Source organism: Mobula hypostoma, chromosome 18 (genome assembly GCF_963921235.1).
Source record: "Mobula hypostoma chromosome 18, sMobHyp1.1, whole genome shotgun sequence".
NCBI lineage: Eukaryota > Metazoa > Chordata > Chondrichthyes > Myliobatiformes > Myliobatidae > Mobula > Mobula hypostoma.
The window spans coordinates 67,644,886-67,670,194 of NC_086114.1; the positions used below are offsets into that span (position 1 = coordinate 67,644,886).

A 25,309-nucleotide genomic window follows, 5' to 3' on the forward strand; every position below is an offset into this window, starting at 1 on the left:
TCCTCTACCGTGACACACACACACCTGTTCCCCTACACACCCATTATAGCAGGGTTACTGCAATATCAGCACCACATCATTCCATTCTCCTCCTCCATCCCCACCTGCTCCCTCATAACCACCTCCCAGCCCAGTGGAGGACAGACACTGTGATGATGGGTTTGTGGGATCGTGCTGGTGCTAGCCTCAGGCAATGTTTGGCAGTGGGAGACTATCATTGTCAGCAGGGCTGGGGTTGGGCCACAGCTCAGAGAGGGGCTCGGTCACATACAGTCCTTGCAGAACGCCCACCACCACCACATTCGGCAGCGTATCTGAAAACCAAGAGCAAAGAGTGAGGCAGATCAGAGAGCCTGGGGTCATCTCCCAGTGTATTTTAATCCCCTCACCCCTAGTGTCATAGAAGACTACAGCACAGATCTGGCCAATGTATCGACCTTGTCCCATTGACCTGTAGCCTCCATTCCCCCTCCTATCCACGTAGGCGGCTGACAGCAGCTTACCAGAGTCCTCTGTCCTGGGCACCACTCAACTTCATAAGTCATTGAGGCGAAGCTCTTCCTCTCCAGTAATATGGTCTTTGCCGTTTCTGTAGCTCTGGGTTTTTACGGGATGGGGTTGCTGATGCTCTGCCCAGCCCTCCTCATTTTGCGGCTGGGTTTGGGATCGCCCGTGGTGGAGTTCAGCTGAGACAACTTCCCCTACAACCCCACCCAGAATGAGTGGCTCAGTTCAACCTCCTCTCCACCCCGGGGGGGAGGGAGGGTGTAATTCTGGTACCTCTCCGGGACACATCTGCTGCCTCCTTAGACTCTCAACCTTGAGCTATGCCTGCCTCTTCGTTGGTTATGTGGAACAGTCTGTGCTCCAAACCTATCCTGGTACTGCTCCCCAACTTTTCCTTCGGTACATTGAGGACCACATTGGTGCTACTTCCTGCACCCATGCTGAGCTCGTCAATTTCATCGACTTTGCTTCTAACTTCCACCCAGCCATCAAATTCACTTGGTCTATCTCAGACACCTCTCCCCTTTTTTGATCTCTCAGTCTCCATCTCTGGAGACAGACTGTCCACTGACATCTTCTACAAGCCCACTGACTCTCATAACTACCTCAACTATACCTCTTCCCACCCCGCCACATGCAAAAATGCCATTCCCTGTTCCCAGTTCCTCTGTCTCCTCCACATCTGCTCCAAGGATGAAGTTTTCCATTCCAGGACATCTCAAATGTCCTCTTTCTTTAAGGATCGTGGTTTCCCTTCTGCTGTTATCAATGATGCCCTCACCCGCATCTCCTCCATTTCCCGCACTTCGGCCCTCACCCCATCCTCCCGCCACCACAACAGGGACAGAGTTCCCCTTGTCCTCACCTACAACCCCACCAGCCTCCGGATCCAACACATTATCCTCCGCAACTTCCACCATATTCAACAGGACCCCACCACTAAGCACATCTTTCCCTCTCCACCCCTCTCCACTTTCCACAGCGATCGGTCCCTCCGCGACTCCCTGGTCCACACACCCCTCCCCACAGATCTCCCACCCGGCACTTATCCCTGTAAGCGCAAGTGCTACACCTCCTCTCTTGCCACCATTCAGGGCCCCTAACAGTCCTTCCGGGTGAGGCAACACTTCACTTGTGAGTCTATTGGGGTCATCTATTGCATCCGGTGCGGCCTCCTCTACATCGGTGAAACCCGACGCAGATTGGGGGACCGCTTCGTCAAGCACCTCCGCTCCATCCGCCAAAACAGACAGGATCTCCCAGTAGCCACCCACTTCAACACTGCTTCCCACTCCCATTCAGATATGTCCATACATGGCCTCCTCTACTGCCATGATGAGGCTAAACTCAGGTTGGAGGAGCAACACCTCATATACCGTCTAGGTAGTCTCCAGCCCCTTGGTATGAACATAGAATTCTCCAGCTTATGGTAATTCTCTCCCCCTCCCTTCCCCTATCCCTATGTCACTCTGCCCCCTCCCCCAGCTGCCTATCACCTCCCTCATGGTTCTGCCTCCTTCTACTACCCATTGTGTTTTCCCCTATTCCTTCTTCACCCTGCCTGCCTATCACCTCCCTGCCTCCCCTCCCCCACCCCTTTATCTTTCCCTTTACTGGTTTTTCAACTGAACCTACCAGCCTTCTCCTTCCCACCCTCCCCCCACCTTCTTTATAGGGTCTCTGCCCCTTCCCTCTACAGTCCTGACGAAGGGTTTTGGCCTGAAACATCGACCAATTTTTTCCACGGATGCTGCCCAACCTGCTGAGTTCCTCCAGCGTGTTGTGAGTGTTGCCTTGAGATGTGTCTGGCCCTTCCCCAGACTCCCACTTGTGGGACACTGCTGGTGTAAACCCCATCCTGCTGAACTCTGCCATGAACGGTCCCAAGCGCAGCTGGAAAGGATTGGACATGGGCTAGAAACCACAACACTACAAAAATTCCAACGAAAGCTCCAAAACCCTCTTCCCTGGTAGAGGAGGGATCTTCGCTTATTAGGCATGAAGTTGTGTGGTGAAAGTGGAAGCCACAGGTCCAATCAACCTAATTGGACCAGGACAGAGGACTCTGGGGAGCTGCTGCCAGCCTATGCCCAGTTGGGTTGATGGACTTGGTTAAATCAATACCCACCTGCTGAGGTGGAACCAGAGCTTCCCACCCCCCAAACCCCTCCATGTCTGTCCCCACCCTTCACTGCTTCTCCCTGACTACTTCCATGTCTGCCACTCTCTCCAGCTCCCCGCCCCACCACATCCCTCACCTGTGTCCGTAGACAGGCCGAAGGAATCCTTGGTGAAGGTGACCACCTGGCGGCAAAACCTGAAAGCAGAAATGGGGCCCAGTGTCAGACTCCACCAAGGTGTGGGAGGGTGTTATTGTGAGACGCCCTCCCCCTCCCACTCACTAGGTGAGGGTGCGAGGCAAAACAGCATGGGTGTGTCTGGAGAAGTTTGAGGTGCCATGATAATGTAGCGGTAAACATACCTCAGGGCATTAAGAGTTAGGAATAACATTCCAACGGCCACTAAGGAATTGTACTTTCTCCCAGTGATCTCATGCTTTCTTCCGGAATTCTCCCTGGTCCCAAGACCAACTGGTTAGTAGGTTAGTAAGTTGCCCTGTGATTAGGTGGGTGTTAAATTGGGGAATTGCTGGATGCAGCAGAAGTTCCTGTTCTGCACCGTATTTCTAAATAATTTTGGAACACGAGACTGGATTTGGTCAATGTGAATCTGAGGGGATGACACAGTGGGAGAAGGCACTGGTGTCAGGGAGATACCCAAGAAGCGGACAATGCAGTGTAACTACTCACCTGTTGCTTCGTAACTCCGACTCTTGCAGGGCACTAGAACCAACAATGACAGCAGCTGAGATCACATCATCATCCCTGAGATCTCACCATCATCCCTGTTCCTGAACTCTGAGATCTCACTATCATCCCAGTTCCCGTCTCCCTGAGATCTCACCATCATCCCTGTTCTTGTCTCCCTGAGCTCTCTGTCATCCCTGAGATCTCACTGTCATCCCTGTTCGTGTCTCCCTGAGATCTCACCATCATCCCCGTTCCTGTCTCCCTGAGATCTCACTGTCATCCCTATTCTTGTCTCCCTGAGATCTCTCTGTCATCCCTGTTCGTGTCACCCTGAGATCTCACTGTCATCCCTGTTCCTGAACCCTGAGATCTCTCTGTCATCCCTGTTCGTGTCTCCCTGAGATCTCACTGTCATCCCTGTTCCTGTCTCCCTGAGATCTCTCTGTCATCCCTGTTCATGTCTCCCTGAGATCTCACCATCATCCCCGTTCCTGTCTCCCTGAGATCTCACTGTCATTACTATTCTTGTCTCCCTGAGATCTCTCTGTCATCCCTGTTCGTGTCACCCTGAGATCTCTCTGTCATCCCTGTTCGTGTCTCCCTGAGATCTCACTGTCATCCCTGTTCCTGTCTCCCTGAGATCTCTCTGTCATCCCTGTTCATGTCTCCCTGAGATCTCACTATCATCCCCGTTCCTGTCTCCCTGAGATCTCACTGTCATCCCTGTTCGTGTCTCCCTGAGATCTCTCTGTCATCCCTGTTCGTGTCACCCTGAGATCTCACTGTCATCCCTGTTCCTGAACCCTGAGATCTCTCTGTCATCCCTGTTCCTGTCTCCCTGAGATCTCTCTGTCATCCCTGTTCCTGAACCCTGAGATCTCTCTGTCATCCCTGTTCGTGTCTCCCTGAGATCTCACTGTCATCCCTGTTCGTGTCTCCCTGAGATCTCACCATCATCCCCGTTCCTGTCTCCCTGAGATCTCACTGTCATCCCTGTTCGTGTCTCCCTGAGATCTCTCTGTCATCCCTGTTCGTGTCTCCCTGAGATCACTCTGTCATCCCTGTTCCTGAACTCTGAGATCTCTCTGTCATCCCTGTTCATGTCTCCCTGAGATCTCTCTATCATCCCTGTTCCTGTCTCCCTGAGATCTCTCTGTCATCCCTGTCCCTGAACTCTGAGATCTCTCTGTCATCCCTGTTCTTGTCTCCCTGAGATCTCTCTGTCATCCCTGTCCCTGAACCCTGAGATCTCACTGTCATCCCTGAGATCTCTCTGTCATCCCTGTTCCTGTCTCCCTGAGATCTCTGTCATCCCTGTTCCTGTCTCCCTGAGATCTCTCTGTCATCCCTGTCCCTGAACCCTGAGATCTCACCATCATCCCCGTTCCTGTCTCCCTGAGATCTCACTGTCATCCCTGTTTGTGTCTCCCTGAGATCTCTCTGTCATCCCTGTTCGTGTCTCCCTGAGATCTCTCTGTCATCCCTGTCCCTGAACTCTGAGATCTCTCTGTCCTCCCTGTTCCTGTCTCCCTGAGATCTCACTGTCATCCCTGTTCCTGTCTCCCTGAGATCTCTCTGTCATCCCTGTTCGTGTCTCCCTGAGATCTCACTGTCATCCCTGTTCGTGTCTCCCTGAGATCTCTCTGTCATCCCTGTTCGTGTCTCCCTGAGATCTCTCTCTTTCATCCCTGTCCCTGAACCCTGAGATCTCACTGTCATCCCTGAGATCTCTCTGTCATCCCTGTTCCTGTCTCCCTGAGATCTCACTGTCATCCCTGTTCCTGTCTCCATGAGATCTCTCTGTCATCCCTGTTCCTGAACCCTGAAATCTCTCTGTCATCCCTGTTCCTGTCTCCCTGAGATCTCTCTGGCATCCCTGTTCCTGAACCCTGAGATCTCTCTGTCATCCCTGTTCGTGTCTCCCTGAGATCTCACTGTCATCCCTGTTCCTGAACCCTGAGATCTCTCTGTCATCCCTGTTCGTGTCTCCCTGAGATCTCACTGTCATCCCTGTTCGTGTCTCCCTGAGATCTCACCATCATCCCCGTTCCTGTCTCCCTGAGATCTCACTGTCATCCCTGTTCGTGTCTCCCTGAGATCTCTCTGTCATCCCTGTTCGTGTCTCCCTGAGATCTCTCTGTCATCCCTGTTCCTGTCTCCCTGAGATCTCTCTGTCATCCCTGTTCCTGTCTCCCTGAGATCTCTCTATCATCCCTGTCCCTGAACTCTGAGATCTCTCTGTCATCCCTGTTCTTGTCTCCCTGAGATCTCTCTGTCATCCCTGTCCCTGAACCCTGAGATCTCACTGTCATCCCTGAGATCTCTCTGTCATCCCTGTTCCTGTCTCCCTGAGATCTCTGTCATCCCTGTTCCTGTCTCCCTGAGATCTCTCTGTCATCCCTGTCCCTGAACCCTGAGATCTCACCATCATCCCCGTTCCTGTCTCCCTGAGATCTCACTGTCATCCCTGTTTGTGTCTCCCTGAGATCTCTCTGTCATCCCTGTTCGTGTCTCCCTGAGATCTCACTGTCATCCCTGTTCCTGTCTCCCTGAGATCTCTCTGTCATCCCTGTTCGTGTCTCCCTGAGATCTCACTGTCATCCCTGTTCCTGTCTCCCTGAGATCTCTCTCTTTCATCCCTGTCCCTGAACCCTGAGATCTCACTGTCATCCCTGAGATCTCTCTGTCATCCCTGTTCCTGTCTCCCTGAGATCTCACTGTCATCCCTGTTCGTGTCTCCATGAGATCTCTCTGTCATCCCTGTTCCTGAACCCTGAGATCTCTCTGTCATCCCTGTTCCTGTCTCCCTGAGATCTCTCTGTCATCCCTGTTCCTGAACCCTGAGATCTCTCTGTCATCCCTGTTCCTGTCTCCCTGAGATCTCTCTGTCATCCCTGTTCCTGAACCCTGAGATCTCTCTGTCATCCCTGTTCGTGTCTCCCTGAGATCTCACTGTCATCCCTGTTCGTGTCTCCCTGAGATCTCACCATCATCCCCGTTCCTGTCTCCCTGAGATCTCACTGTCATCCCTGTTCGTGTCTCCCTGAGATCTCTCTGTCATCCCTGTTCGTGTCTCCCTGAGATCTCTCTGTCATCCCTGTTCCTGAACTCTGAGATCTCTCTGTCATCCCTGTTCATGTCTCCCTGAGATCTCTCTATCATCCCTGTTCCTGTCTCCCTGAGATCTCTCTGTCATCCCTGTCCCTGAACTCTGAGATCTCTCTGTCATCCCTGTTCTTGTCTCCCTGAGATCTCTCTGTCATCCCTGTCCCTGAACCCTGAGATCTCACTGTCATCCCTGAGATCTCTCTGTCATCCCTGTTCCTGTCTCCCTGAGATCTCTGTCATCCCTGTTCCTGTCTCCCTGAGATCTCTCTGTCATCCCTGTCCCTGAACCCTGAGATCTCACCATCATCCCCGTTCCTGTCTCCCTGAGATCTCACTGTCATCCCTGTTTGTGTCTCCCTGAGATCTCTCTGTCATCCCTGTTCGCGTCTCCCTGAGATCTCTCTGTCATCCCTGTCCCTGAACTCTGAGATCTCTCTGTCATCCCTGTTCCTGTCTCCCTGAGATCTCACTGTCATCCCTGTTCCTGTCTCCCTGAGATCTCTCTGTCATCCCTGTTCGTGTCTCCCTGAGATCTCACTGTCATCCCTGTTCCTGTCTCCCTGAGATCTCTCTGTCATCCCTGTTCGTGTCTCCCTGAGATCTCTCTGTCATCCCTGTCCCTGAACTCTGAGATCTCTCTGTCATCCCTGTTCCTGTCTCCCTGAGATCTCACTGTCATCCCTGTTCCTGTCTCCCTGAGATCTCTCTGTCATCCCTGTTCGTGTCTCCCTGAGATCTCTCTCTTTCATCCCTGTCCCTGAACCCTGAGATCTCACTGTCATCCCTGAGATCTCTCTGTCATCCCTGTTCCTGTCTCCCTGAGATCTCACTGTCATCCCTGTTCCTGTCTCCATGAGATCTCTCTGTCATCCCTGTTCCTGAACCCTGAAATCTCTCTGTCATCCCTGTTCCTGTCTCCCTGAGATCTCTCTGGCATCCCTGTTCCTGAACCCTGAGATCTCTCTGTCATCCCTGTTCGTGTCTCCCTGAGATCTCACTGTCATCCCTGTTCCTGAACCCTGAGATCTCTCTGTCATCCCTGTTCGTGTCTCCCTGAGATCTCACTGTCATCCCTGTTCGTGTCTCCCTGAGATCTCACCATCATCCCCGTTCCTGTCTCCCTGAGATCTCACTGTCATCCCTGTTCGTGTCTCCCTGAGATCTCTCTGTCATCCCTGTTCGTGTCTCCCTGAGATCTCTCTGTCATCCCTGTTCCTGTCTCCCTGAGATCTCTCTGTCATCCCTGTTCCTGTCTCCCTGAGATCTCTCTATCATCCCTGTCCCTGAACTCTGAGATCTCTCTGTCATCCCTGTTCTTGTCTCCCTGAGATCTCTCTGTCATCCCTGTCCCTGAACCCTGAGATCTCACTGTCATCCCTGAGATCTCTCTGTCATCCCTGTTCCTGTCTCCCTGAGATCTCTGTCATCCCTGTTCCTGTCTCCCTGAGATCTCTCTGTCATCCCTGTCCCTGAACCCTGAGATCTCACCATCATCCCCGTTCCTGTCTCCCTGAGATCTCACTGTCATCCCTGTTTGTGTCTCCCTGAGATCTCTCTGTCATCCCTGTTCGTGTCTCCCTGAGATCTCACTGTCATCCCTGTTCCTGTCTCCCTGAGATCTCTCTGTCATCCCTGTTCGTGTCTCCCTGAGATCTCACTGTCATCCCTGTTCCTGTCTCCCTGAGATCTCTCTCTTTCATCCCTGTCCCTGAACCCTGAGATCTCACTGTCATCCCTGAGATCTCTCTGTCATCCCTGTTCCTGTCTCCCTGAGATCTCACTGTCATCCCTGTTCGTGTCTCCATGAGATCTCTCTGTCATCCCTGTTCCTGAACCCTGAGATCTCTCTGTCATCCCTGTTCCTGTCTCCCTGAGATCTCTCTGTCATCCCTGTTCGTGTCTCCCTGAGATCTCTCTGTCATCCCTGTTCGTGTCTCCCTGAGATCTCACTGTCATCCCTGTTCCTGAACCCTGAGATCTCTCTGTCATCCCTGTTCATGTCTCCCTGAGATCTCACTGTCATCCCTGTTCGTGTCTCCCTGAGATCTCACCATCATCCCCGTTCCTGTCTCCCTGAGATCTCACTGTCATCCCTGTTCGTGTCTCCCTGAGATCTCTCTGTCATCCCTGTTCGTGTCTCCCTGAGATCTCTCTGTCATCCCTGTTCATGTCTCCCTGAGATCTCTCTATCATCCCTGTCCCTGAACTCTGAGATCTCTCTGTCATCCCTGTTCTTGTCTCCCTGAGATCTCTCTGTCATCCCTGTCCCTGAACCCTGAGATCTCACTGTCATCCCTGAGATCTCTCTGTCATCCCTGTTCCTGTCTCCCTGAGATCTCTGTCATCCCTGTTCCTGTCTCCCTGAGATCTCTCTGTCATCCCTGTCCCTGAACCCTGAGATCTCACCATCATCCCCGTTCCTGTCTCCCTGAGATCTCACTGTCATCCCTGTTTGTGTCTCCCTGAGATCTCTCTGTCATCCCTGTTCGTGTCTCCCTGAGATCTCACTGTCATCCCTGTTCCTGTCTCCCTGAGATCTCTCTGTCATCCCTGTTCGTGTCTCCCTGAGATCTCACTGTCATCCCTGTTCCTGTCTCCCTGAGATCTCTCTCTTTCATCCCTGTCCCTGAACCCTGAGATCTCACTGTCATCCCTGAGATCTCTCTGTCATCCCTGTTCCTGTGTCCCTGAGATCTCTCTGTCATCCCCGTCCCTGAACCCTGAGATCTCTTCATCATCCCTGTTCCTGTCTCCCTGAGATCTCTCTGTCATCCCTGTTCCTGTCTCCCTGAAATCTCTCTGTCATCCCTGTTCCTGTCTCCCTGAGATCTCTCTGTCATCCCTGTCCCTGAACCCCCTGAGATCTCTCTGTCATCCCTGTCCCTGAACCCCCTGAGATCTCTCTGTCATCCCTGTCCCTGAAACCCCTGAGATCTCTCTGTCATCCCTGTCCCTGAACCCCCTGAGATCTCTCTGTCATCCCTGTCCCTGAACCCTGAGATCTCTTCATCATCCCTGTTCCTGTCTCCCTGAGATCTCTCTGTCATCCCTGTCCCTGAACCCTGAGATCTCTCTGTCATCCCTGTTCCTGTCTCCCTGAGATCTCTCTGTCATCCCTGTCCCTGAACCCTGAGATCTCTCTGTCATCCCTGTCCCTAAACCCCCTGAGATCTCTCTGTCATCCCTGTCCCTGAACCCTGAGATCTCTCTGTCATCCCTGTTCCTGTCTCCCTGAGATCTCTCTGTCATCCCTGTCCCTGAACCCTGAGATCTCTCTGTCATCCCTGTTCCTGTCTCCCTGAGATCTCTCTGTCATCCCTTTTCCTGTCTCCCTGAGATCTCTCTGTCATCCCTGTCCCTGAACCCTGAGATCTCTCTGTCATCCCTGTCCCTGAACCCCCTGAGATCTCTCTGTCATCCCTGCTCCCATGGACCCTCTGAGGTGTTACAGAATGTGAGCAGAAGCCCCTTCACAAGGCTCTGTGCATGTTCCACTCTCTCATTCTGGACTTGTTCCACCTTCCCAACTACCACACACGACCTCCCATATCCTCCCTCCCTTCCAGTAACCAGTCCCAGCTCAGAACGCAGGTCTCCTCGCCAGTGAACAACCTGACATTTACACTGACCACCCCCACACACAGACCGGGCAGCGTACAGGGGTGGAGGTTAAGTGCTGTCTCACCTATAGCAGCGTGGGGGCTTCCCAGACGGGATGTGTTTGATGTTGAGGAAGTCGAGGATCTCCTGGGAAACCAGCTGATTGCTGCAGAGGGTCTATTGTGATGAGAGGAATGAGTGAGGGTGGGGATGGGTAAACTAGTGAAGGGTGAAGGTGCAGGGGGGAGGAATGGAAGCGAGGAGTGAAGTAGAGGAAGGAGGGGGTGGGAAGGCAGTAGGGGTGGGGAAAGGAGAAGGAATGGGTGACAGGGAGGGGTGGGGTAGGAGAAGGAGGTGTGAGGGAGGAGGGGAACAAAAGAGGGAGACTTTAGTGTTGAGGCAGAGTCAGGCTCCATCACTCAAACAGCCACAGCCTCCTGCCTCTTGCCCACCCCTCACTCCACTTCATCCCCAAGATCTCTTCACTCTCCCCTCACGTTATCCACACTTCCCCGAGTTGGACCAGGACCACCAGGGCCCCTGCATTGCCCACTGGTTCCAGAGACACAGCAGGGACACGTAGGCACAGATACCCTCAGCAGTGGGGATGCAGACAATTGTCTTGGCTGGGACCCCTGACAGCCCACAGCCGGTGACTGAATGGAGACCAGCCAGGAGATTCCCCTGATCCCACCCAGGTGACTGGAGATCAGGGGTGTGGGGGCAGGAGAGTGACAAGAAGCTGAGGAACTGCTCCAGGGTCTGCACTTGGGAGTCCTCGTGCCGGATCCCTAAAGGTTAACTTGCAGGTTGAGGAAGGCAGACGCAATGTTAACATTCACTTCGAGAGGACTAGAATATAAAAAGAAGGATGTAATGCTAAGGCTTTGTAAGACATTGCTTAGATCTCACTTGAGGCTGTGATCAGTTTTGGCCCCCTTATCTAAGAAAGGATGTGCTGGTATTGGAGAGGGCTCAGAGGAGGTTCAAGAGAATAATTCTGGGAATGAAAGGGACAGTTGATAGCTTTGGGCCTGTACTCACTGGAGCTTAGAAGAATGGACGGGGGTGGGAGGATCTCATTCAATCAAATACTGAAAGGCCGAGATAGAGGGTATGTGAAGAGGATGTTTCTAAAGTGGGTGAGTCACAGACCAGAGGGAACAGCCTCAGAATAGAGGGATGTCCACCTAGAACAGAGAGGAGGAGGAATTTCTTAAACCAGAAAGTGACAAATCTGTGGAACTTGTTGCCGCAGGCAGTTGTGTAGGCCAGGTCATGGGGCATGTTTAAAGCGGAGTTTGATTAGGTGTCGAAGGTTACAGGGAGGAGGAAAGAGAATGGAGTTAAGAGTGATAATAAATCAGCTATGGAACAGCAGGCAGACTCGATGGGCCCAATGGTCTCATTCTGCTCCTATGACCTTTCACACACCTGTACACATGGTACACACCAGGCACACAGGCTCCTCCAGAGTCTGTGACCAGCAGTTACACAACACCCTCCCAACACTCCCCACCCCGTGTCCCTGGTGAAAAGAGGGAGGGGAGGAACCTTGTGTCTGGAGACCTCCAATAAGAACCCCCCACCTCCATTTTATTTGATAAACTACTTCCACACTCCTCCCACAACAATGCCTCTTTCCACTGAATGACTCCCTACCCCCACCGAGAGGTAGGGACTCTCAGTAACGTTGCACGCCACCATTGGGTATGCCCAGAGACACCCCATCCCCACCTGCAGATAGACCTCAAGACCACTCCTCCTCTGTTCCAAAGCCCTGGGTCCACGATTCAATCCTCGCCTCGGCGGCAGGTCTGGAGGCTTCATCGTCTTCTTCAGCTGTTGGAAAGGAATGAGGATTAACCTGGATCTTACCCCACCCCACCACCCTCCCAACAGTCCCCTGCCTCTCCCCTTCTCCTCCCCACAAGGGGCTGTGGCTCATTAAGTCATAGCGCACTGCCCAAGAAGGCTGAGAGCCTTGAGGATGGTAGTGACACTGAGCCGAGGGGAGTCAGAGGGCATTGGCTCCCTGCCCCGTCACCCTCACAGCCGGTAAGATAGTTCACGTGAGCATTGGCTCCCATCTGCCCCGTCACCCTAACAGCCGGTAAGATAGTTCACGTGATCATTGGCTCCCATCTGCCCCGTCACCCTCACAGCCTGTAAGATAGTTCACATGATCATTGGCTCCCTGCCCCCTATCATCCTCACAGCCTGTAAGATAGTTCACGTGACCATTGGCTCCCTGCCCCCCATCACCCTCACAGCCTGTAAGATAGTTCATGTGATCATTGGCTCCCTGCCCCCTATCACCCTCACAGCCTGTAAGATAGTTCATGTGATCATTGGCTCCCATCTGCCCCGTCACCCTCACAGCCTGTAAGATAGTTCATGTGATCATTGGCTCCCGTCTGCCCCGTCACCCTCACAGCCTGTAAGATAGTTCACGTGAGCATTGGCTCCCATCTGCCCCGTCACCCTCACAGCCGGTAAGATAGTTCACATGATCATTGGCTCCCATCTGCCCCGTCACCCACACAGCCTGTAAGATAGTTCACGTGATCATTGGCTCCCGTCTGCCCCGTCACCCACACAGCCTGTAAAATAGTTCATGTGATCATTGGCTCCCTGCCCCCCGTCACCCTCACAGCCTGTAAAATAGTTCATGTGATCATTGGCTCCCATCTGCCCCGTCACCCTCACAGCCTGTAAGATAGTTCACATGATCATTGGCTCCCTGCCCCCTATCATCCTCACAGCCTGTAAGATAGTTCACGTGACCATTGGCTCCCTGCCCCCCATCACCCTCACAGCCTGTAAGATAGTTCATGTGATCATTGGCTCCCTGCCCCCTATCACCCTCACAGCCTGTAAGATAGTTCATGTGATCATTGGCTCCCATCTGCCCCGTCACCCTCACAGCCTGTAAGATAGTTCATGTGATCATTGGCTCCCGTCTGCCCCGTCACCCTCACAGCCTGTAAGATAGTTCACGTGATCATTGGCTCCCTGCCCCCTATCACCCTCACAGCCTGTAAGATAGTTCATGTGATCATTGGCTCCCGTCTGCCCCGTCACCCTCACAGCCTGTAAGATAGTTCATGTGATCATTGGCTCCCATCTGCCCCGTCACCCTCACAGCCTGTAAGATAGTTCATGTGATCATTGGCTCCCATCTGCCCCGTCACCCTCACAGCCTGTAAGATAGTTCATGTGATCATTGGCTCCCTGCCCCCTATCACCCTCACAGCCTGTAAGATAGTTCATGTGATCATTGGCTCCCGTCTGCCCCGTCACCCTCACAGCCTGTAAGATAGTTCATGTGATCATTGGCTCACTGCCCCCTATCACCCTCACAGCCTGTAAGATAGTTCATGTGATCATTGGCTCCCATCTGCCCCGTCACCCTCACAGCCTGTAAGATAGTTCATGTGATCATTGGCTCCCATCTGCCCCGTCACCCTCACAGCCTGTAAGATAGTTCATGTGATCATTGGCTCCCTGCCCCCCGTCACCCTCACAGCCTGTAAGATAGTTCACATGATCATTGGCTCCCTGCCCCCTATCATCCTCACAGCCTGTAAGATAGTTCATGTGATCATTGGCTCCCATCTGCCCCGTCACCCTCACAGCCTGTAAGATAGTTCATGTGATCATTGGCTCCCTGCCCCCCGTCACCCTCACAGCCTGTAAGATAGTTCACATGATCATTGGCTCCCTGCCCCCTATCATCCTCACAGCCTGTAAGATAGTTCACATGACCATTGGCTCCCTGCCCCCCGTCACCCTCACAGCCTGTAAGATAGTTCATGTGATCATTGGCTCCCATCTGCCCCGTCACCCTCACAGCCTGTAAGATAGTTCATGTGATCATTGGCTCCCGTCTGCCCCGTCACCCTCACAGCCTGTAAGATAGTTCATGTGATCATTGGCTCCCTGCCCCCTATCATCCTCACAGCCTGTAAGATAGTTCATGTGATCATTGGCTCCCTGCCCCCTATCACCCTCACAGCCTGTAAGATAGTTCACGTGATCATTGGCTCCCTGCCCCCCATCACCCTCACAGCCTGTAAGATAGTTCATGTGATCATTGGCTCCCTGCCCCCCGTCACCCTCACAGCCTGTAAGATAGTTCATGTGATCATTGGCTCCCGTCTGCCCCGTCACCCTCACAGCCTGTAAGATAGTTCATGTGATCATTGGCTCCCGTCTGCCCCGTCAGCCTCACAGCCTGTAAGATAGTTCATGTGATCATTGGCTCCCTGCCCCCTATCATCCTCACAGCCTGTAAGATAGTTCATGTGATCATTGGCTCCCTGCCCCCTATCACCCTCACAGCCTGTAAGATAGTTCACATGATCATTGGCTCCCTGCCCCCCATCACCCTCACAGCCTGTAAGATAGTTCATGTGATCATTGGCTCCCGTCTGCCCCGTCACCCTCACAGCCTGTAAGATAGTTCATGTAATCATTGGCTCCCGTCTGCCCCGTCACCCTCACAGCCTGTAAGATAGTTCACGTGATCATTGGCTCCTTGCCCCCCATCACCCTCACAGCCTGTAAGATAGTTCATGTGATCATTGGCTCCCATCTGCCCCGTCACCCTCACAGCCTGTAAGATAGTTCAAGTGATCATTGGCTCCCTGACCCCCGTCACCCTCACAGCCTGTAAGATAGTTCACGTGATCATTGGCTCCCTGCCCCCCATGACCCTCACAGCCTGTAAGGTAGTTCATGTGATCATTGGCTCCCATCTGCCCCGTCACCCTCACAGCCTGTAAGATAGTTCAAGTGATCATTGGCTCCCTGACCCCCGTCACCCTCACAGCCTGTAAGATAGTTCACATGATCATTGGCTCCCTGCCCCCTATCACCCTCACAGCCTGTAAGATAGTTCACGTGATCATTGGCTCCCTGCCCCCTATCACCCTTACAGCCTGTAAGATAGTTCAAGTGATCATTGGCTCCCATCTGCCCCGTCACACTCACAGCCTGTAAGATAGTTCATGTGATCATTGGCTCCCATCTGCCCCGTCACCCTCACAGCCTGTAAGATAGTTCACGTGATCATTGGCTCCCTGCCCCCCGTCACCCTCACAGCCTGTAAGATAGTTCATGTGATCATTGGCTCCCTGTCCCCCGTCACCCTCACAGCCTGTAAGATAGTTCACATGATCATTGGCTCCCATCTACCGTCACCCTCACAGCCTGTAAGATAGTTCATGTGATCATTGGCTCACTGCCCCCTATCACCCTCACAGCCTGTAAGATAGTTCATGTGATCATTGGCTCCCTGCCCCCTATCACCCTCACAGCCTGTAAGATAGTTCATGTGACCATTGGCTCCCTGCCCCCTATCACCCTCACAGCCTGTAAGATAGTTCATGTGATCATTGGCTCCCATCTGCCCCGTCACCCTCACAGCCTGTAAGATAGTTCATGTGATCCTTGGCTCCCGTCTGCCCCGTCACCCTCACAGCCTGTAAGATAGTTCACGTGATCATTGGCTCCCATCTACCGTCACCCTCACAGCCTGTAAGATAGTTCATGTGATCATTGGCTCCCTGCCCCCTCTCACCCTCACAGCCTGTAAGATAGTTCATGTGATCATTGGCTCCCATCTGCCCCGTCACCCTCACAGCCTGTAAGATAGTTCATGTGATCCTTGGCTCCCGTCTGCCCCGTCACCCTCACAGCCTGTAAGATAGTTCATGTGATCATTGGCTCCCTGCCCCCTATCATCCTCACAGCCTGTAAGATAGTTCATGTGATCATTGGCTCCCTGCCCCCTATCACCCTCACAGCCTGTAAGATAGTTCATGTGATCATTGGCTCCCATCTGCCCCGTCACCCTCACAGCCTGTAAGATAGTTCATGTGATCATTGGCTCCCTGCCCCCCGTCACCCTCACAGCCTGTAAGATAGTTCATGTGATCATGTCACTGGGTGAGGTGGTGAAGAGATGGCATGCCAAAGCTCACTGCCCCACCACCCGTGTTTGCCATTCCCCCCTCTGCAATCCCCCCGTCCTCTCACTGGGTTAGGAAGGTAGCCATATCAACTTGAGTAGTAGCTTTAAGGGATCTATAGACGTGGACCCCAAGAGCCCTCTGTTCCTCCACACTGGTAAGAATCTCATCATTAACCCTGTATCTGTCACTCTGTTCCTCCACACTGGTAAGAATCTCATCATTAACCCTGTATCTGTCACTCTGTTCCTCCACACTGGTAAGAATCTCATCATTAACCCTGTATCTGTCATCAAATTCAACCTTCCAAAGTGCATCACTTCATACTTTTCTGGGTTGAACTGCATCTTGTCAATGTCCTGTTGTAACCCACGACAACCTTCTACACTCTGCACCACCAAAAACCTTCACGTCATCTGCAAACGTACCTCCAACTCATCCGATTCGTTTATAAAAGTCACAAAGGGCGGGGGTTCCAGAACAGATCTCTGCTTGAACCCTATTAGTCACTAAGCTGGACAGAATACACTCCATCTACAACCACCCTCTGCATTCCTCAAAAGTTTTATTGCTTCTTTATCTGATTCGAGAGGCATGACCTACCCCTCACAAAGCATACTGACTATCCCTGATCAGACTATGCTTCTCCAAATACTCAGAAATCCACTATGTAAGAATCCTCTCACTGGTCTATAATTCCCAGGGTTATCCTTATTGGAACAGCGGGTGATTGCCTCAGTCGCTTTTCATTTCATTTTTAAAATCTTTTTTATTATTATCAAAGATCATCAAAAAAATACATTAAGGTAATCAAGTCAACATGTCAGTATGTACAATGAGGAATTAAATTTCCAAATAACTGATTAACAAAGCTAAACAATATATCAATAATAAGAAGAAAAAATAAAGTGTTAAGAATATTTCTTAAGAAAAACAAGAACCCCTACTAACTAAAACAAAAAAACCCTGCTAACAAAAAAAAACCAAAAAGAGAAACCATTGGGAGCACAACCCTGGAGCTATAGGCCATGCAAGCTTCCATAAAAGAAAAAACATCAATCCGCCAACTCAAATCTATTTAAACAAGAATCAGAAGGAAACCATCTAAATTAACTCAAATCAGGTGATAGTAGCGGGCAAATGAACCCCACCTTTTCTCAAAGTCAAATCGAGGATCAAAAGTTCGACTTCTGATTTTCTCCACACTAAGACATAGCATCACCTGAGAGAACCATCTTTCCATTTCAATAAAATAGCCCTTCTGGCCAATAATGTAACAAATGCAATCACATGTTGGTCTGATATACAAATACCATGAATATATTGAGGAATTACACCAAACAAAACTGTCAATTTATTAGGTTGTAAATTAATTTTTAAAGCTTTAGAAATTGTAGAGAAAATAGATTTCCAAAAATATTTCCAAAATACTCTGTTTTGTACTCACATTTCTTGCAATATCTTCAGGTCAGACATTTCTTACAAGAATATTTAAGTAATTTTCCATATATACAGCATTCTGACCTGTTAGACATTATTTTAAAAATGAACCTTTTAGTGAAAGGTTTTATTGGGAAAATTTATAATTTACTGTTACAACAGTACAATTAGCCTTCATTTAAGATTAAGCAAGATTGGGAAAGAGAGTTTAACATGACTTTGATAACAGAGGATTGGTTGCGGATTTTGAAGTTGGTTAACTCTTCTTCGATTTGTGCCAGTCACTCTCTAATTCAATTTAAAATTGTACATCGTTACTATTTGACAAAGGGGAGACTGTCTAAAATGTTTCCTAAAGATGGTAGTCAGTGTGATAGATGTAAAACCGAGACAGCTACATTGACACATATGTTTTGGTCGTGTTCTGAATTGAAACATTTTTGGAAATCTTAGTTGCTTTTCTTGTGATCACAAGACCTTGTTGGACATTGGTTGTGTGAAATTCAGCAAGTCCAATTCATCGGCATATTGGTGAACAGCGGCAGCAGACATCGGGGGAGCTGCATGGCGTCAGTCATAGTGAGGATTAGCACTCAAGCTGTTCTGAAACCACCCAGAGTGGCACCAGAGTCGGGTGCTCCAATGGAATGCCGAAAGGCAGTGTGGTATCCACCGGATTGCTGGAGTCAGTGCTGCCCCCCAGTGTTCACTCAGCAGAAGACAAGCTGTTTTGTGGTTGACTGTGTTGCACTTGCCATGTTATATGTGCTAGATGAGCCTTGTACTGTGTATGACTGTTGGTAGTGTGTTTTATACCTTGGCCTCGGCATAACACTGTTCTGGTTGGCTGTATTCATGGGCATCCGTGTATAGTTGAGTGACAATTAAACTTGAACTTGAACTTTCATGAAAAACAGAACGACATTTGTCAATCTCTAATCCTCTGGTACTTCTGTGACCAGGGAGGAAGCAAAGATCATCTTCAATGCCCCCAACAATCTCTAACCTCATTTCCTATAGCAACCTAGGGCACATTCTGTCTGGCCCTGAGGGCTTATCTATCCGAATGCTTTTCAGAAGCTCCTAACACTGCCTCTTTCTTACCATGACGTTAATCTGTCCTATACTGCCCTTATATGCATTGAGGTACCTCTCACTGGTGAACACTGAAAGGCATCTTCATTAAAGGCGTCGCTGATCTCCTGTGACTCGAGATGTTTCCTCTTTTATCCCTGATTGTTCCTATCCTCATTCTAGCCATCCTCCTGTCATTCATGTATGGGATTTGTGCAACGCTATTAAAGCTTTGAGCATTATGCAGTTCAGAGTTCAAATATGCCGCCATCTACAAGAGGTCTCTGTACACCTTCCCCTCGGAATGCGTGGGTTTCTCAAGGTGCTCTGGTTTCCTCCCACAGTCCAAATATATAGCAGGTAGGTTAATTGTTCATTGTAAATTGCTCCATGATTAGGTGAGGGTTAAGTCGGGGTTATTGGGCGTCTCTGGGTGGTGCAACTGAAAGAGCCAGGAGACCCTTTATCCTACTGAATCTCTAAATAAACAAAGTAATCCCTCAGTGTGCCGGTGGCTCAGCTGTTATATGGGCAGCCAGTTCACACTGGACTGTGTGTGTGTCACGGGGTAGTGCAGGGTCACGAGGTCACCAGTCATATGCTTCAGTTTAATGTCGGTCTCTGCACTCAAGTGAACCTGTAATATGAGTGCAGTTATATCACAGGGCTGCAATTAGTCCTCAATTTCCAGACATTCCCTGCCCATCACCAAGTCCCGCTCACGATGCCAACTACATCCGGGTGGGCCACTCTGGTCTGAGTGTACAGACAACTCAGCTGGCTGGAAAAGCACTTCCAAAATGTCATCACGCATGGGGTTCCCACCCTGACAGTGTGCAGACAGTCAGTGGGAATGAAATGCCTTCATTTTAAATACAACCCCAGGCAGGGATAGAGGTCAGACACAGAACTAAGCTCCCTCCACACGGTCCCATCACACACTCCTGGGGTCAGACACTGAGTGAAGCTCTCTACACACAGTCCCATCACACACTCCCGGGGTCAGACACTGAGTGAATCTCCCTCCAAACTGTCCATCACACACTGCCGGGGTCAGACACTGAGTGAATCTCCCTCCAAACTGTCCATCACACACTGCCGGGGTCAGACACTGAGTGAAGCTCTCTACACACTGTCCATCACACACTCCCGGGGTCAGACACTGAGTGAAGCTCTCCACACACAGTCCCATCACACACTCCCGGGGTCAGACACTGAGTGAATCTCCCTCCAAACTGTCCATCACACACTGCCGGGGTCAGACACTGAGTGAAGCTCTCTACACACAGTCCCATCACACACTCCCGGGGTCAGACACTGAGTGAATCTCCCTCCAAACTGTCCATCACACACTCCTGGGGTCAGACACTGAGTGAAGCTCTCTACACACTGTCCATCACACACTCCTGGGGTCAGACACTGAGTGAAGCTCTCTACACACAGTCCCATCACACACTCCCGGGGTCAGACACTGAGTGAATCTCCCTCCAAACTGTCCATCACACACTGCCGGGGTCAGACACTGAGTGAAGCTCTCTACACACTGTCCATCACACACTCCCGGGGTCAGACACTGAGTGAATCTCCCTCCAAACTGTCCATCACACACTGCCGGGGTCAGACACTGAGTGAATCTCCCTCCAAACTGTCCATCACACACTGCCGGGGTCAGACACTGAGTGAAGCTCTCTACACACAGTCCCATCACACACTCCCGGGGTCAGACACTGAGTGAATCTCCCTCCAAACTGTCCATCACACACTGCCGGGGTCAGACACTGAGTGAAGCTCTCTACACACTGTCCATCACACACTCCTGGGGTCAGACACTGAGTGAAGCTCTCTACACACTGTCCATCACACACTCCCGGGGTCAGACACTGAGTGAAACTCCCTCCACAACGTCCCATCACACACTCCTGGGGTCGGACACTGAGTGAAACTCCCTCCACAACGTCCCATCACACACTCCTGGGGTCAGACACTGAGCGAATCTCCATCCACACCGTCCCATCACACACTCCTGGGGTCAGACACAGAGCGAATCTCCATCCACACCGTCCCATCACACACTCCCGGGGTCAGACACTGAGTGAAGCTCTCTACACACAGTCCCATCACACACTCCTGGGGTCAGACACTGAGTGAAGCTCTCTACACACAGTCCCATCACACACTCCTGGGGTCAGACACTGAGTGAAACTCCTTCCACACCGTCACATCACACACTCCTGGGGTCAGACACTGAGTGAAGCTCTCTACACACAGTCCCATCACACACTCCCGGGGTCAGACACAGAGTGAAGCTCTCTACACACCGTCACATCACACACTCCTGGGGTCAGACACTGAGTGAAGCTCTCTACACACTGTCCATCACACACTCCCGGGGTCAGACACTGAGTGAAACTCCCTCCACAACGTCCCATCACACACTCCTGGGGTCGGACACTGAGTGAAACTCCCTCCACAACGTCCCATCACACACTCCTGGGGTCAGACACAGAGCGAATCTCCATCCACACCGTCCCATCACACACTCCCGGGGTCAGACACTGAGTGAAGCTCTCTACACACAGTCCCATCACACACTCCTGGGGTCAGACACTGAGTGAAGCTCTCTACACACAGTCCCATCACACACTCCTGGGGTCAGACACTGAGTGAAACTCCTTCCACACCGTCACATTACACACTCCTGGGGTCAGACACTGAGTGAAGCTCTCTACACACAGTCCCATCACACACTCCCGGGGTCAGACACAGAGTGAAGCTCTCTACACACCGTCACATCACACACTCCTGGGGTCAGACACTGAGTGAAGCTCTCTACACACTGTCCATCACACACTCCCGGGGTCAGACACTGAGTGAAACTCCCTCCACAACGTCCCATCACACACTCCTGGGGTCGGACACTGAGTGAAACTCCCTCCACAACGTCCCATCACACACTCCTGGGGTCAGACACTGAGTGAAGCTCTCTACACACAGTCCCATCACACACTCCTGGGGTCAGACACTGAGTGAAGCTCTCTACACACAGTCCCATCACACACTCCTGGGGTCAGACACTGAGTGAAGCTCTCTACACACAGTCCCATCACACACTCCTGGGGTCAGACACTGAGTGAAACTCCTTCCACACCGTCACATCACACACTCCCGGGGTCAGACACAGAATGAAGCTCTCTACACACCGTCACATCACACACTCCTGGGGTCAGATACTGAGTGAATCTCCCTCCAAACTGTCCATCACACACTGCCGGGGACAGACACAGAGTGAAACTCTCTACACACAGTCCCATCACACACTCCTAAAGTGTGATGTGGGATTGGAGGCACGTTACGGATCACAGGATGATGGACTCACCTTCTTGTGCAGAGCTTGAAAGTCACGGTGCCTCCGGTCCACCGAGTGTTTCCTCCCATTGGTCACAACCTCCACCCGGAAGACCTGCAGCAACAAAATGTGAGAGGTCATGACCCTAATCCCGTCGCTGACCCATGATGACTCATCATCCCCCTCCTGGCCCACCTAGCCATTGCCGATCCCTGTCTAACCTTCATTCGCAGTTAGACAGTACAGAAAAAAAGCTCTTCTGCCCGACAGCTGCATCCTATTCACATCTGAGCCACCATCAGGAAGAAGGTACAGGAGCCTCAGGACCTACACCACCAGGTTCAGGAACAGTTATTACCCCTCAGCCATCAGGAAGAAGGTATGGGACCCTCAGGACCTACACCACCAGGTTCAGGAACAGTTATTACGTTTCAACCATCAGAAAGAAGGTATGGGAGCCTCAGGACCTACACCACCAGGTTCAGGAACAGTTATTACGTTTCAACCATCAGGAAGAAGGTACAGGAGCCTCAGGACCTACACCACCAGGTTCAGGAACAGTTATTACGTTTCAACCATCAGAAAGAAGGTATGGGAGCCTCAGGACCTACACCACCAGGTTCAGGAACAGTTATTACGTTTCAACCATCAGGAAGAAGGTACAGGAGCCTCAGGACCTACACCACCAGGTTCAGGAACAGTTATTACGTTTCAACCATCAGGAAGAAGGTACAGGAGCCTCAGGACCTACACCGCCAGGTTCAGGAACAGTTATTACGTTTCAACCATCAGGAAGAAGGTACAGGAGCCTCAGGACCTACACCACCAGGTTCAGGAACAGTTATTACCCCTCAGCCATCAGGAAGAAGGTACAGGAGCCTCAGGACCTACACCACCAGGTTCAGGAACAGTTATTACGTTTCAACCATCAGGAAGAAGGTACAGGACCCTCAGGATCTACACCACCAGGTTCAGGAACAGTTATTACGTTTCAACTATCAGGTCCCATACCACCAGGTTCAGGAACAGTTATTACGTTTCAACTATCAGGTTCCATACCACCAGGTTCAGGAACAGTTATTACCCCTCAGCCATCAGGAAGAAGGTACAGGACCCTCAGGACCCACACCACCAGGTTCGCCCTCAACCATCAGGCTCCTGAACCAGTGTGGATAACTCCAGTCACCTCAACCCTGAACAGATTCCACAATCTACAGGCTCACTTACAATGTCTCTACAACTCATGTCCTCAGTACTTTTTACGTTTTTAGTTATTTGCACAATGTATTTATTTTGCACATTGTTTGTTAGTCATTGCTATCTATAGTATTTCATAAATTCTATTCTATTCCTTTATTTCACGTAAATGCCCACAAGAAAGTGAATCTCAGGATTGTATATGGTGACATATACCTACTTTGATAATAAATTTGCTTTGTACTTTGATCAGGTGGGGAGTACAGGATCATCGCCGCCGAGGTCCGCACAGAGCGGATAAATTTGACTCTCAGCCTGTGCTGAGTGGGTCTCCTGATCTCTCAGGGTCCCAGGAGATGGAAGTGAAACCCATCGGGGAGAAAGGGAGGGTGGGAGCGGAGAGGGAGAGGGGGAGAGGGGATGCTTGGGGGGGGGGAGACGGGAAGGTGAGAGGGGAGGAAGGGGAGGGGGAGGGGGAAGGAGGAAGAGGGACGGGGTAGGAGGAGCGGTGGTGGCATGTGTCGGGTCCTCCAACCCAGGACTTTGAAGGGATCTGGTCTCCGGCACAGAGGGTAGACTGTCGGGATGCAGGGGGAGCGACAAAGGGCAGAAATGCTATGAACTCCTGTTGGTTGGGGGGGGGCACGCTCTATGAAGAGTCAACGCTGCGCGGGGGTGGGGGTGGGCATGTACAGTATCCGTGTTAGTGAGGGAGAGGGTTAAACTGTTTCAGGGTTTCAGGTCGCTGAGACGATGCTGGGTGTTCGGGGTGCTCGGTCAGGACGAAGGGAAGATCCACGATAGGACGATGTCGGCGTGCAGACAGCGAAAGGCACAGGAAAACTCCACTCGTTCCTGGTGTCGGAGCAGTGGACGGTGTAAACGGAGCCAGGCTCACTGACAGACGGTCCCACACTCGCCATTCTCCAGCTGTCCGGGACCGGGACTGCGACCGGGTTCTGTCGCGGGTCGACTCTCACCTGGACCGCTCCGGGAGCCGCCTCCAGAACCCGTGCAATCCCCACTCACCGTGTGCAGCTTGTCCGAGTCTCCCGCTACCTCCTGACCGACCCACGGGATCCGAACCGCAATCATCTTAGGTCCCCGCAGTTCACCAAGTGCCGCCGAGGAGCGCAGCCCCGGAGCCGGACTGCTCCCAAACGCGTCCCTGGTCCCGGACACGCCCCCGAGGTCGATACCAGTCCTCTCCTGCCTGAGACACGCCCCGGACAAAGCCGGTCCCTGATACTGTACAGTCAGAGTAAAGCCGGACACGGTGCTACAGCCGGGGGTGACCCGACCGGGTTAGTGGCAGGCACTTTACTGATGATCGAGAGACCCCAAAGCGCAATTTGCGCCCTCCACCTGTCTTTTCCTGGAATTACTTTAACCAGCGGCTGGCGAATCTGTGCAATTCATCGCCACAAATAGCTGTGGCGGTCAACTCTTTGGGTCTATTTAAAGCGGAGATCGATAGTTTTTCTTAATTAATCAGGGTGTCAAAGGTTACAGGGAGAAGGCAGGGGAATGGGGATGAGAGGGTAAAATATCAACCTTGATAGAATGGCAGTTGTCCACGATCGGGTGATTCCCGGAATACGGGGGTATATTTGAGATGTTGCGCCCGGTGCTGGGGTGAATGGGGTGCTGCAGCTGTGGGGAGAGGCTCCGGTGTCCGAGAGGGGGGCCGGGGCCGGGCTGAGAACCCGCACGGGACTGATTTACTGCCGAGTTCGGTGCAGCCACTCAGATGCTGGATAACGCACGAGGAGCGATGTATGACTGCACCCACTGGAGTTCAGAGCAGTGAGGGTCTAGGTAGGGTGGATGTGGACAGGAGTGGGTCACTGCTGCAGAAGATAGGAGCGTCCTTTTAGAATAGAAACCTTAGCCAGACGGTGGTGAATCTGTGGAGCTCATCGCCACGGACGGCTGCGGAGACCAAGTCTTTGAGTACTGTATATTTAACGCGGAGGTTGCTAGGTTCTTGGTTAGTCAGCGCATCACAGGTTACGGGGACAAAGCAGGAGAATGGAATTGAGAGGGAAAATAAATCAGCTATAATGAAATGGGGGAGCAGACTCGATGGGCTGAATGGCCTAATTCTGCTCCTTTGTTTTACGGTCTTACATGCGATCCCCCTGTAATTTAAACCTGCTGTTGCGGAAGGACTTGAGGAGCGAAACCAGCGCCAGGCCTCGACCAGCGCTGAATCGCCCTTGGCTCACGCCGGATTCTGACCGCTTCAACAT

General features: G+C 51.7%; 1 protein-coding gene across 1 annotated transcript; it reads right to left on the reverse strand.

Moving 5' to 3' along the window:
* Positions 1-43: 43 nt before the first annotated feature.
* Positions 44-25,309, reverse strand: LOC134358134 (sorting nexin-24-like). Its single transcript, XM_063070120.1, has 8 exons — positions 25,188-25,309; positions 24,087-24,336; positions 21,891-21,974; positions 11,763-11,867; positions 10,111-10,202; positions 3,318-3,350; positions 2,766-2,824; positions 44-314 (listed from the first exon to the last, which is right to left on the reverse strand). The coding sequence occupies exons 1-8, from the start codon at positions 25,307-25,309 to the stop codon at positions 187-189; spliced, it is 873 nt and encodes a 290-aa protein (XP_062926190.1). The 3' UTR covers positions 44-186.

Coding starts and splice junctions, on each gene's coding strand:
- LOC134358134 (XM_063070120.1), bottom strand. CDS start 25,309: ATGTTGAAGCGGTCAGAATCCGGCGTGAGCCAAGGGCGATTCAGCGCT. Junction 24,337..25,187: donor AAATTACAGGGGGATCGCAT/GTAAGACCGTAA, acceptor CCCCGGCTGTAG/CACCGTGTCCGGCTTTACTC. Junction 11,868..21,890: donor TTCAAGCTCTGCACAAGAAG/GTGAGTCCATCA, acceptor CCTTTCCAACAG/CTGAAGAAGACGATGAAGCC.